Source organism: Armigeres subalbatus, chromosome 1, assembly GCF_024139115.2.
Source record: "Armigeres subalbatus isolate Guangzhou_Male chromosome 1, GZ_Asu_2, whole genome shotgun sequence".
In the NCBI taxonomy this organism is placed as follows: Eukaryota; Metazoa; Arthropoda; class Insecta; order Diptera; family Culicidae; genus Armigeres; species Armigeres subalbatus.
Genome location: NC_085139.1, coordinates 252,331,567 through 252,345,603, shown reverse-complemented (window position 1 = coordinate 252,345,603; position 14,037 = coordinate 252,331,567). Strand labels below are relative to the sequence as shown.

Here is a 14,037-nt window from a genome sequence, read left to right as displayed (position 1 = left end):
GATCCGGAAGGCGATAATCGGGATGTCGGAATTAACATTGATTGGTTCAGCTGAGAGCTCCGCAGCCCGAGCAGGAGAAGTTGGCTCAATAATACTTAATTCTGTTATTGATACCATACTCTGTTATGAACTAGCCCTGCATAAGAGGTAAAATACCAAAGGAATAATACCAAAAACTAATATGCACAATACTTAAGCCATAACAAACTCAGTTATTAAATTGAATTTCAATACCAAATGCATAACCAATTGTTATTCGTTTGGTATTGAAATACCTAAGCATGGTATGCCTCAAGTATTCTGCATATACGTTTTTGGTGTTATTTTTTGGTATTTTACCTCTTATGCAAGGCTAAATCATACCAATTTCTGTTATCGAGGTCGTCGCTTCTGCTCGGGAGATATTCCGATGGCAGCCGACTGGAATATGTTTGCTCCGGTGACTGTGTACCATCGGAATTTATAACCGATTGTGTTGTTCATGGCAGTTGATGTTGCTCTGTGTGTCTCTTGAAGAGCGAGAACCGCTGGTTGGTATTTTTGCATTAACATTCAAGATCCGCCAGGTTGTGAAAGGCTGTTCCATTGGATGGCGACTGTTGACCTGGTTGGCGCCACACAATTAGCAGTCTCCAGGAGATCGTCAACAAGCGTAGGCGCAGGTTCAGAATCAAGTGCTATACATTCGAGGGAGTTTGCGTCCGTTGTATCTTTATACGAAGGTGGCGCACAGGAATGCTCTGAGGGTGTCGGTATCAGGTGTGTGCGGCAGTTCCGACGTGAGTGTCTGCTTGGAGCCTGTTTGGGAGAATCCGCCGTTCCAGGTTGTGTGCCTTCAACTGTCTCTGGTAAATGATATGGTAGAGAAGCTGCGGTAACTGGATCTCTGGTACAGGTTTTCGAGACACTTGAATCGATTGCTGCGGTTGGTCCATAGCGAGCTTTATGTAGGACATCATAAATGTCCGCATTCCTAGCTTCCTCCGATGAGAGAGGGGCAAAGACGAACGTTGACGGTACCGTAACTGGTTGTTTGCGACACTTTCGGTATGGATTTCTCCTCAGATTCGTACTGGCGAAGATTTCGGTGTTTCCTACCATGCTCCGGTTAAAAAGATTTGTAGCGGAGTCGGAGAAGGGAAGGGCCTTCCTAGTGGCGGGAAACGACGTGTCACCTAGCACAGGCGAGAATGCGTGAATGGAATTGTGGAGTACGGCATGCATGCCCTTGTTGACGTCAGTCGTGTCGAAGGAAGGTTCGATGGTACTTAGCGTACGACAATATGGTGGAAGTATTGTAAAGAAGCATGTTTGATTCGAGCATCGTTCGTTGGGAAATTGTGCGTGGTAAGCTTCACCCGATACAGTAAGCCAACCGGGATGGGCCCAGGTGAATGTGTGTGGTCCGATCTTGCAGATCCTAATTCTTGTCTTCCTTCGGGGGATAGGGAGTGAAACCCTCTTTGCGTCCCACTGTTCTCCAGTTGTGGTGAGGTTGGGATCTACGGCTGTTTTCCATCATCGTCCGACAGGCGTCGAGGTCAACCCAGCCATTCCAGTTGGGCCATGACTTGTGGTCGGCCGACGCGACGCCCCGGCTACCTGCAGCACTTTCTTCTTCAAAGTTTGACATATCGGTTGGATACATGGGAGAGGGTGCGAATTTCTCAGTCGTTTGTTGCGCCATTGATGTGCTCAGCTTCTCTGGAGGATTGAAGGGAACGATGAAAAAGTGGCTTCTCTTACTTGAAACAGTAAGGTGTTTAGGATAACTGAGCGGCGATTGGATCGGATCTATGAAGTAAGATTCGTCGACTCTGCGGAGCATTTTGACTTCGCTTCGCGTTGGGAGATCAGGTACACGCTTAAAATCAATAACACAGAGATATGTTTGCTTCACACAAAACGGACCTAATGCAGAACAGCACCTAGATGAGCGACAGTTACACAGCCACAAAAATAGCTCGTGTGATTTTATTGAAGCTTGGATTTCAATATTTTCAACAGTATTTGGTTCCTCATGAAACAAGGAATCTGTACAAACGTTTACATGTTGAAAAGGACCGTTATCACGACCGTACGAGGCATTTTTGTGCCTGTGTAACTGTCGCTCATCTAGGTGATGTTCTGCATTAGGTCCGTTTTGTGTGAAGCAAATACATCTCTGTGTTATTGATTTTAAGCGTGTAAAGTCGTGATCGGTACTGGATTTTGTGATGAGTCGTGTCCGTTTTGACTGTTGTGAAGAAGTAGACTTTACTCCATCAGAGGAGTGTTCATAGTCAGGGACATTCTTCTTTGGAGACTTGTTTTTGTTCTTTCTACCTTTCATCTGTGTGGCGGCTTCTTCCTTCTCCGACATGAAGCTTTCTATCCATGTGTTTACGTTTACGGCGGCTGCGCCCGAGACACCTCTACTGAAGTGCTGTGATTCAGGAAGTGTGAATTGTGCGATAAACTGGAGATTACTATCGTCCGTCCTGACAGCAACGGGAGTGAAAGACTTGAGAGCTGAATGATTCATCAGTTTTGTGATAATTTCATCTTTTCTCACAATCGGTTCGTCCCTTTTTACTAGGTCATTCTGAAGTTGTTTCTGTGTGACATTCAGCAATCTGCCTGACCATCTCCTCAATTGTCCCGTGGTCCTTCACTTTATTCATTCGGTCGCCTACGCTCTTGTATTGGAGTGCTTTCTCCATCTCAGCTATTCTTTTGTCCTAAGCTCTGGAATCGACAAGGAGCTGCGCGACCATGGCCTTCGGTTAGCCAATCTCGGTGTCATTGCTGCTAGTGACTACACTGGCGTAAGCATTCGAGCTACGGTTGATGGTCCCAAATCGGAGGTCATATTCCCGACGAGCTTGTGGATACGAGATTCCGAGGTCAACTCGGAGACGCTGATTGCAACAAACGCTTTGCATAGTTTGCAGTGAACCGGATTGGTATAAAGAAATCGGTCAGGTTGTTCTGCATGAGTTCCTGTTGGGATTGTTGTTTCGCTGGAAGAGCCCTGAGTGGTGGATTGGTTTTGTGCTAGAGCCAACACTCGGTCCGCTTCATGCACCTGGCTGCATTTACCGCACACTCTGGATGGGTGGCTTGGCTGCACCTCTTTTTTTTTTTTTTTCCAATTTCGTTTATTTGGTAGGCTCAGGCGTGTATAACACTTTACGGAGCCATTGTTCTTTGTGATATATACAATCAATATCATTTTATTATACGGTTAGTAAGAGGGGGTAGAAGCCAGCGTACTCGTGGTGACTCGAGGTTAGTTTACAATGTTTAAGGATGGACGGGGCTTAGGATTTGGGATCAGGAAATTTCAGCTTCTCATCCGGGCATTTGGCGTCAGTGACAATGTGGCGTGTCGTCGTGCTCGAGGAATGGTTCGACTGGGAGCATCTTCCGGATGGCAAGAGCTATGGAGCTCTACGGAACAAAAAGGCAGAGACAGAACAAAAAAAACTTTAAAGAAAGAAAAAAAAAACAAAATGTTAGATTTTGATGTCAGAAGCACAAAGAAAACTATAAATGGCCTGCATATAGACAACATCACGATCTCCCAAAACACCGCGAACTTCCCTGAAGGGTTGTTTACCTCGGGCCACAAGGGTATCCAATAATTGCTCTCTGGAGGCGTCATTTTCCGAGCAGGACCAAACTACGTGATCGATGTCATCATAACCGGCTCCGCACCTACATAAGTTGCTATCGACAAGGTTTATTCTGTACAGATGTGCGTTTAGTGAATAGTGATTGGACATAAGTCTTGACATCACGCGAATGAAGCCTCGACTTAAGTCCTCACCTCTGAACCACGCTCGCCCAGAAAGTTTTGGAACTATGGAAAATAGCCACCGTCCAAGTTCGTTGTGTGTCCAATTTCTTTGCCAACTTTGAAGAGTACTCTGACGGACTAATGGGAAAAACTCGTTGCTCGAGTATTGTCTATCATAAACTTCACCTTCCTGTGCGCCCACCTTTGCCAGCGAGTCTGCCTTCTCATTGCCGTAGATTGAGCAGTGAGATGGGACCCAAACAAAGGTAATCTTGAATGATCTTTCGACCAAAACACGCATCTGCTCTCTTATGTTTGTAAGAAAGTAAGATGCGTGCTTAACAGGTTTCATCGACCGGAGTGCCTCGATAGAACCAAGACTATCCGAGAAGATGAAATAATGGTCTACGGGCTGATTGGAAATTATCCCCAAAGCGAAGTTAATTGCTGCCAGCTCAGCAACATAAACCGAACACGGTTCCTGAAGTTTTCGGAAGGTGGTTGAAGTTACATTGAAAACACCGAAGCCAGTGGATCCGTTAATGCGAGAACCATCAGTGAAATATCTGTTGTTGCAATTGACATGTTCATATTTTTCTGAAAAAAGGGAGGGAATAGATATTTGTCGAAGATGATCTGGTATTCCTTGAATAGCGCATTTCATGGACAGATCGTATTCAATTGAGGAACTGTCGTTGGTGAAGTAAACTCGAGGTGGATTATAACACGGAAGACAAAGATCTGAAGAAATGTAGTTGAGATAGACTCTAAGGAATCTTGAACGACAAGTCAGTTCAAGCATTTTATCGAAGTTATCTAAGACAAGTGTGTTACTTGTTCCACATTTGACGAGTATTCTAAGTGAGAGCTCCCAGTAACGGTGCTTTAAAGGAGTGACTCCAGCAAGCACCTCCAGGCTCATGTTATGCGTCGAATGCATGCAGCCAAGGGCAATACGCAAACAACGATACTGAATTCGTTCCAATTTGATCAGGTGGCAATCAGCTGCTGAGAGGAAGCAGAAAGAGCCATACTCTAAAACAGAGAGAATAGTCGTTCTATAGAGTTTGATGAGGTCTTCCGGGTAAGCACCCCACCAGGTTCCGGAGATAGAACGTAGAAAATGGATCCTTTTCCGGCATTTTTGTATCAAATACTCAAAATGGAGTTTCCAAGTACATTTAGAATCAAACACGACCCCAAGGTATTTAGAAGATAAAGATTGGTTGATGTCATCATTCAACAGCTTGAGTTTCAGTTGAGCAGGATACCGCTTCTTAGTAAACACAACCAATTGAGTTTTTTGCGGTGAAAACTCGATCCCTAAATGTCTGGCCCAAACAGTCAGATTATCTAAGGTACTTTGCAATGGTCCTTGCAAGACAGCTGCACATGGACCTCTTAGAGAGACCACGGCATCATCTGCAAGTTGTCTGAGCGTGCATTGTCCTTCCAAACAATTGTCAATATCTTTAACATAGAAATTATAAAGCAAGGGACTTAAACATGATCCTTGGGGAAGGCCCATGTAGCTATTTCTGGAAGTTGTCAGAGTGCCGAGTGTAAAGTTCATTTGTTTTTCTGACAACAAATTATACAAGAAATTGTTCAAAATAACGGGTAATCCACTACTGTGCAGATTGTCTGACAGTACTTCTATGGAAACTGAATCAAAAGCGCCCTTAATATCCAAGAATACTGAAGCCAATTGCTCCTTGTGCGCAAAGGCCAGTTGTATATCTGAAGAAAGCAACGCTAGACAATCGTTTGTTCCTTTCCTTTTCGAAATCCAAACTGAGTATTTGAAAGCAATGCATTTTCTTCGACCCAATGGTCGACTCTTGAAAGGATCATTTTCTCCAATAATTTTCTCATGCATGATAGCATGGCAATCGGTCGGTATGAATTGTGATTAGACGCTGGTTTCCCAGGCTTTTGAATAGCTATTACTTTGACCTGTCGCCATTCAGGTGGCACAATGTTGTACTCCATGAAACAGTTGTACAGGTCAAGTAATCGTCTTTTTGCGATATCTGGGAGGTGTTTAAGAAGATTGAATTTGATGTTATCGCATCCCGGAGCAGAGTTATTCGATGAAAGAAGAGACATAGAAAGTTCCAGCATTGTGAATGGTCCACCCAAAGAACCGGGATCAGTGACTGATTCTCGAAATAGCGGTTCTGCTGGTACGGAATCTGGGCAGACCTTTTTGCGAAGTTGAATATCCATCGATTGGAGTATTCTTCACTCTCATTGGTGGAAATGCGGTTCCGCATGTTGCGAGCCGTTTTCCAAAGTGTTGTCATTGAGGTTTCTCGTGATAGTCCCTCGACAAAACGTCGCCAGTAGCTACGTTTTTTTGCCTTGAGAAGATTTTTGAGTTTTCTTTCGAGCCTCAAATACTCTTCAAAAAGCTCTGACCTTCCGTGTTTACGGAAGGCCTTGAAGGCATCAGATTTCTCAGAATACAACTTAGTACATTCATCATCCCATCCAGGAGTGGCTGGTCTTCTGATGAAAGATGTATTTGGAACGCGTCGTTTCTGAGCTTCTAGTGCGCTTTTTTTAATCAATTCAATAAGGAATCGATATTCATCCAACGGTGGAAGAGTGTCAGTTGAGTCAATACCAATTTTTACCGCCGATGCAAATTTTTGCCAGTCAATGTTCTTCGTGAGATCGAAAGGAACATTAACTGGCTCAGATTGTTGATAGCCACTCTTAATTGTGGTGACTATCGGCATATGGTCACTACCATGGGGATCTTGAATTACCTTCCACGTGCAATCTAATGATAGTGAATTTGAACATAAAGACAGATCAATACGGCTTTGTTGACCATTTGGTCCTATTCGAGTTACTTCACCAGTGTTCAAAATATTCAAATTGAAATCGTCACACAAATCATAGAAAATAGGCGCTCTATAATCGTCATACGTTTCGCCCCATCCAATACCATGTGCGTTCATATCACCCAATATCAATACTGGAGATGATAGGAGGAGACTGCGCTCCAAAATGCCGACGATTAATAGAGGCTTCTGGAGTAAAGTACACTGAAGCTATGCAAAGATCTTTATTCTTCACATTTACTTGGCATGCGACGATTTCTAAGCCGGGAACAGTCGGAATGGGAATTCTGTAGAAGGAGTAGAAAAAAGAACGCCACCATAATGATCATCCCGATCTTGGCGAATAATATTAAAATCGTGGAAGTTGATTTCATCTTCAGAAGAAAGCCATGTTTCACAGAGTGCAAATATATCGCAATCGGAATTGCGAATCAAAACTTGAACACGTCTAATTTATTTTTCAGACTATGACAGTTCCACTGCAGCACAGTGATTGTATCTTGGGTATTGGCCGTATTATCCATCGAAAGATACAATTCCTGCAAGAAGGGGCCATGAAACAGTCAATTGCTTCAGATAACTTTCCACTGTTGGTATAAAAAGGTCAATGATAGGCCTCAATGAATTCGGAATATTGAATAAATTCGAAAAACGGTCCACAAGGTCCTTAAAGGAGATCAATCCTCGCTTGGACGGAATACTTTTACTAGAAGTGCGAATTACTTTTTTCTTTCGTTGATTCTCCTAGCCGGATGTTTCTTCGAAACATCGGATTTTGGCAATGGGGAATGCCTTACTGCAACTAGGATCAAAAGAAGCAGTAGGGACAGGTTGCTTCGGGATTTTAAATAAACCCCATTACCTTCAGATTTTGCCAAGCTTTTATGGATGATTTTGTTCTCTTGCGGCGCGATCCCGGGGAAGACGGTTGCTTCCTCTTTTCGGGCACGTGTACCTCCGCAGGATCATCCATATCGGCTGCGTCAGAGTCCAATTCATCAATGGATATGGAATCATAATAATCACTTACACGAACGGTGGCTGAAATAGCAGTCGATGCAGTGGCTGTGGCGGATGTGTCTTGCGACTTAACCATTTCCGCATACGACTGCTTGGAGCGCTGTACCAACGAGCGCTTCACTTTTGGGTGCGCTTTTGTACACCGGGCATTCCTGCAAACCATGGGGAGGATTTAAACCACAATAAGCACTTTTTGTTGCCTGTTGCTGGCAGGACTCCTCCCGATGCCTTTCAGAACATTTGCCACAACGTGGTTTGTTGTCACAAAACTCGGCAGTGTGACCAAGTTGTTTGCAATTGGTACAATTAAATACCCTTGGCACAAAAAGCACCGGAAATAGCATGTTTTCAATATCAACATATTTTGGGAGCATCGAACCGGCGAACGTCACCCGAAGCGAACCTGACTTGGAATATACCTTCTTTCCATCTACCGTGGCTGCTGAATGCAATTCCTTGCAGTCCAGAATATCCACGGTAGACTCCATTGCATTCTTTAGGCGGCCTTTTCCCGCAAGTACATCCTTGCAAGTCAGGCTCGCTGCGTTAATCACACCTTCAATTTCGACCTCCCGCGAGGGACATAAACCATATATTCAACATTGTACGCCCTGTCGCCAGCAATTTCATTCGCCACCTGGTATGTAGGTGCGGTGATGCGTAGTTTGTTCCTGTTGATCTGGCTAAAATCAAGCTTCGGAAAACGACGCGTCAAATCTCGTTTAATGCCGAGAAAATCTAGGCTTTTTACTTTCTGCCGAAAGTAAACAACCCAAGGCCCAGGCGAAGCCGCATGGTACAATCGAGTGCGCCCTCCATTTTTAGCAGGCACATTGCCTTCTCCAGTCTCCTCCTCCATTCTCACCCCGCAAGGTGGAAGGATAATTTTGCTTATACTAACTTAGAACTAATAGCAAATTAGAAAAAAAAACTAATTCGATTAATTCTAAGCAGTCCCACTCTGTATCAAACAGAAGGGAGAACAATAAAAAGTTTTGCCACTTATCTGCCCCTGCTGCTGTAGGTAGCAGCAGTAACAATAGCCTGCTTCACTGGCGTCGCCAGAAGCAGCTACTTCACTCGCCGACAGCGATCGCCTTGGATCCGTAGGTAGGAGTGCACCACACAATAGCCTTTTCACTACCGAACACAATCCGCGATGAGACACAGCACACACGTCTGGCTCGTTCGAACTATCGGCACGGAATGGCTGCACCTCTTGCCGGGGTATACAACAGCGGAAGCACAACATCGGGGATGGATAATAATTCCGGGTTTTGCATCTCGTCCAGCCAAAATCTATGTGCGGGGGTACCACTGTTCCAGCAATCGTAAGGATAACAGTAGCCGTGTTCTCCAAAACACCTTTGGGCCTACTACGTTGGATGCTTGCTGTGGATTTTCAGAACGTAGCTCATTCCACAATTCTCCTTAAAGGCTCCGTCGATGCTTGATTCCAGGTATTTCTCAACGGAAGTCCTTAGTAGAAAAGGATCCTTTGAGCCATTGGTAGCCTCGATCCTGAGGTACGGATCCATTGGATCCATTGAGCCATTGGTTGCCTCGATCCTGAGGTACTGTAGGGAGCCTGCGGTATCATCTGGGTCCATATATCCAGTAAAATCCCCGTTACTCCAGTCTGTACCACTACCTGGACCTTCAGAGTCTCCGAGAGCGTATGTGTTGGCCGCTCGCCAGCGCCATGCTGGCAGAACGGGTGGAACACTGTTCACACATGAAATCACTCGCGAGGCATACATCCCTCATACAATTGGGTTTTTTTTACTACTGCGTAGGTAGCACTAGCCAGTTGAATGATATCGCTCGGTTGATTTATACAACGACGTGTAAGCACGGACGACCAAATAGACACCCGTTCGACACGACCGATACTTGCAAACTGTCCGCTGAAACTCCGTTGTAAGTACCTTGAAATTCGGCCGGAAGTTTCTTCAGGAATTCCGCTGAAAGTTACCCTTGGAATTCCGTTAAAGTTTCCTTCAGGAATTCCGTTGGAAGTTACACCAGGAATTCCGCCGGAAGCTCCTTCAGGAATTTGTCCGGAAGCTCCTCAAGCAATTCCACCGGAAGCTCCACAAGCAATTCTACCGGAAGCTCCTCCATAAATTCCGCCGCTCATCCAGGAATCCTTCAGGAATGTCGCAGAAAGATCCTCCAGGAATACCGCTGGAAGCTCCTCCAAGAATGTCGTAGGAAATTCCACCAGGAGCTCCGTTAGAAGTTACTCCAGGAATTTCGCCGGAAGTACCTCCAGCAGTTCCGCCATAAGCTCCTCCAGAAACTCTGCCGGGGGTCCCCTAGATTGCACACTGATAACTGTCATGTATATTCTTCATTTTTCTTACCCCAATTGTTTAAGGATTTACATTTGGGATTTATTGGAAATCCAAATCGAGGATCACAATAATAAAGCATGAAATCTACCATTGTCGGCCACGACCATTTTCATGCCGGTGGTTCTTTCAAGATTTCCGCCGAAGATTCCTCCAGGAGTTCCGTCGGAAATTCCTCCAAGAACTGCGTTGGAAGTTCCTCTAGTAACTCTTCCGGAAGTTCCTCCAAGAAACTCCTCCGGAAGTTCCTCCAGGAAGGTCGTCCAGGAATTCCTTCTGAAATTCTTCCTAGAAATCTGCAGAAACTTCTCTACAATTTTTTCTTGAATCCAGAAATTCCACTAGGAGTTACTCTAGGAACTTCCCCGTGAATTTCTTAAAAATATTCCACGATTATTCCTTTAGAACTTTCTCCAAGAACTGCTCCAGAAATTCTCCGAGAAATTTACGCGGAAATTCCTTTAAAAAATCACAGATGTATCATAACTTGACACTTTACAAGAAGATAGGAAGAAGCTGATCGTTAAAATTTGTCTTTAAAGTACACTGCCGCTAACCGCAAGTCAGACTTATCTGTATATGGCACTCATATCCAGATAAGTCTGACTTGCGGTTAGCGGCAGTGCATCATTGCGAGTCGTCGGTAGTAGTATAAGCGGCGTCCGTCGGTGCTATAAATGATTTATAATACGCATTTTCAATCACTGATAGCAACAAAACCAAAGTCAGAACTAGACCTGTGCGCCGCCGCCGTTGATTTTTTTTACGCCGCCAACGAAAATTGACCACGCCGCCAAATATTTTATACCACGCCGATGGCTATTAAAAAAATTTCTATTGTGTTTAAGTTCAGCCCCAGTTTTATTTAAAATTGATAATCATTATCCTGAATGGTATTCCCTGTTGTAAATACATATTTTTAGCCAAGTTCATATGACAATTCTCTCACAATATACTCACAATTTGGCAGCATTATTAATTCTATCAATGGAAATCATTGCACGGCGACCTATGTACTCACAAGTGCGAAAAATGATGAGAGAAACTGTCTTTGTAAGAACAACTTGGCCACTAAATTTCTTGCTATTCAACATACTATGCAATTCATACTTCTGACACTTAAGGGATTTCCGAAATGAATGAACGATTACAGTACGACATCATTTAAATCCTATGACAAACTATTAACAGCACAAAAAACAGATCTTTTAGATTGAATTCAATCCTTGATGACTTGGTTATGAATGAAAGGAATTATTCTTCTCTTTTGTCACTTACCTTTGATGAGATTGACTATTTCGTCCGCTTCCCGCGAAAGGTCTCCACCGGGCCGGAACGGGTTATCCCAGCCTGACTCGGTACTGAAAAGGAGAAAGAACAAGAAAGAAATTCATTAGTCCCAGACTGCATTTGCTACAGTTCATTCGGTTACATTTGTATCCCCCTTCCCTTTGCGATTCCATCTCGAAGTAAATATCCGCCGGATGAAGGCTGTTGGGGAACGAATTCATGGAGAGAAGCGGAAATTAGGTTTGCAGAAGCAGAAATTTAATTTGGCCTAGGCGGCTATATGGTCGGCTATAGGCATGAGGAAATAAAACGAAAAATAATCTGCAAACGGAGACGAACGGAAATCGCGAGGATGCAACTGAGACTGTCACGTTCCGATAGCTCGACTCGAACCGGAATCGATAGTCCATTTTTACCCATTATCGAGAGGGAGGATGAAGTACCTGTTCAACCGCGCCAGTATTGTGGTGTTGTGCACATTCTGAAACTGCTGGTGATGGGCCGCATACTGCGCCTGGTAGGATGCATTCGGATACCCGCCGGCGGAGGCTGCAGCATGGGCTTGGGCCGCACACTGTTTCATGTACTCTTCGCGGGGTACTTCCACCACGTAGTAGAGGGCACCGCCGTGCGACTGGGAAGGCGTAGTCGCTGTCGAGTTCACCATGGTGGCAGCTTTTTGAATTTCACTCGGTTCGTTAATCACACACACCACCTACAACACTACCACCCTGCCACCACAGGTCCGGTAGACGTTCTTTTTTTATCGTTTCGCTTCGTATCAATTTCGAGCACGTCAACTCACTCCGCACTGAAGTATCGAATCACCAAGTCCGATCAGATAAAGTCACCACCATCATGGTTGCCAATTTCGACGAGCTTTCTACACTGAGGCTTTTCACGATCTACGAACGGAGAACTTTGTTACAGGGACCCGTGTCTGTTTGCTTCTTGCATGAAATATCGACCCAACCAAAAACTACTTGTACAAAGAAAGGGGTGTTATCAACCCATCTGACTTGGTTCGGCATTGTCATCAGTAAGAAAAACCTCTTAACTGTGACTTTCTAGTAAAGAGTATGACTACGTCAATGGATGCTATGAAAGATAATAGTTTGATAATATTTCTTCTATAGAAATTTTTCAAGGACCCAATCGAAACTTCAAATGATAGCTATATTGGGACCATCGTAATGAACAATCAGTATATTATTTCCAATTCGGCATTAATGTTTAAAAGTTTGAATTTCATGCATTTTTGCTTTGAATTCTTGAAGTTTAGTTCGCACCCGAAAACTTTCGAACTCGTGTTATGCTAATATATAATTACATTGATGACGCAAGAGTTTTATCGACAAATCTTCGCAGTCGCAGTAGAACGGAGCTCTTGAGCTCCGGGCAGATATGATACGATGCGATATCAGCAGCAGAACGTGGGAAGCTTGTGAAAACTTAATTTGGAAAGAATGGAAGCTCTGTCCCAGTATTGTTTCCGAGAACATGAGCCTTACGTGCCACATCAAATGAGATAGCTATATGTATAGCTAAAGTTATTACTTTGTCGATTTTATGCGGCCTGTGATGAATGTCACCTAAATGTCGAACAGGTAAATGGGAGTTAACCTACGTTCCGATAATGTTTCGTTACCGTCGCTTCCAGAATAGATCAATGAATACTTAATTCGTAGGAACAATGAAAAATAGAAATTATTTTTTCGTTGGAAATATAAAATAGGCTCCGGAGAAATTTAAAACCTTATAGATGGTAACCCATCGATTTGTAATTCAGAATCAATCATAAGGATTTGGTTTTTAAGAGAGAGAGAGAGAGAATAAAAAATTCCCCTAAAAAAAATAGAAAATTTTCCATAAAAAAAGGAAATAGCCAATAAAGAAATCAAGGTACAAGCAACAATAAATATAAAATATCCATAAACAATAAAGAAAGTCTCATAAAACCAAAATTATGATTCCATAAAGCAATCAAAATGTTCCATTGTAATAAAAACAAAATGTCCATAAACAAATCAATATTAGCAAAAAAGAATTACAACATTTTCCACAACATAAAAAAAATAAAACATTCCACAAAAAAATCAATAAACAGAAAAAAAAGAACATGAACAATTTCCTTGGAATAAAAACAATAAAAACTCCCCCATGTAAGATTTCTGTCGTACAAATTGGATACGCGTGCAGACCTTCAGGCCGAAACTCCAGGGAATTCTTGGATGAACTGTTATGGAAAAATTGTTGAACACTCATCCAATTCAATTCTATGGACCACAATCAGCATAAACGAATAAAGCAAACAGCCCTCAAGGAGCCTATACTCCAAGCAGTTGTTGTATGAACTAAGATGCATATTTCTTTTCTATGTTGGTAGGGATGAGTATTTTCTAACTATCTTAGAAATTGGAAGTCGATCCGTTGCGCTTAGTATTTTACTTTTTCGAGAGTCAAGAGAAGCTTAGAAAATGAAAAGATTTCTGATCATTGAATTTGAACGACGTGGAACACAAAGTCGGGCAGAAACATATTTCTTAGTTGCTTAATTACAGAAGTCCCTCCCCTATCCAACAACGAAATTTTATCGCTACACAACTAATTTGCCAGATATTCTATCGTTTTTAAAGAAATCTGATTTTGTAACTGATGACAGACATGGTGAAATGTGCTATCAGATGGTTCGAAATGTTGACTACCATTGAGCCATTTCACACATAAAAGTGCTAGAATT

At 43.2% G+C, this 14,037-nt stretch overlaps 1 protein-coding gene across 1 annotated transcript in view; it reads right to left on the bottom strand.

The window, feature by feature from the left end:
• Nucleotides 1-14,037, bottom strand: part of LOC134206654 (uncharacterized membrane protein DDB_G0293934) — a 542,450-nt gene that overhangs the window by 16,603 nt on the left and 511,810 nt on the right. The window contains exon 7 of the mRNA XM_062682381.1: nt 11,286-11,368. Coding sequence (XP_062538365.1) covers nt 11,286-11,368 — 83 coding nt within the window. The remainder of the gene's footprint in view (nt 1-11,285; nt 11,369-14,037) is intronic.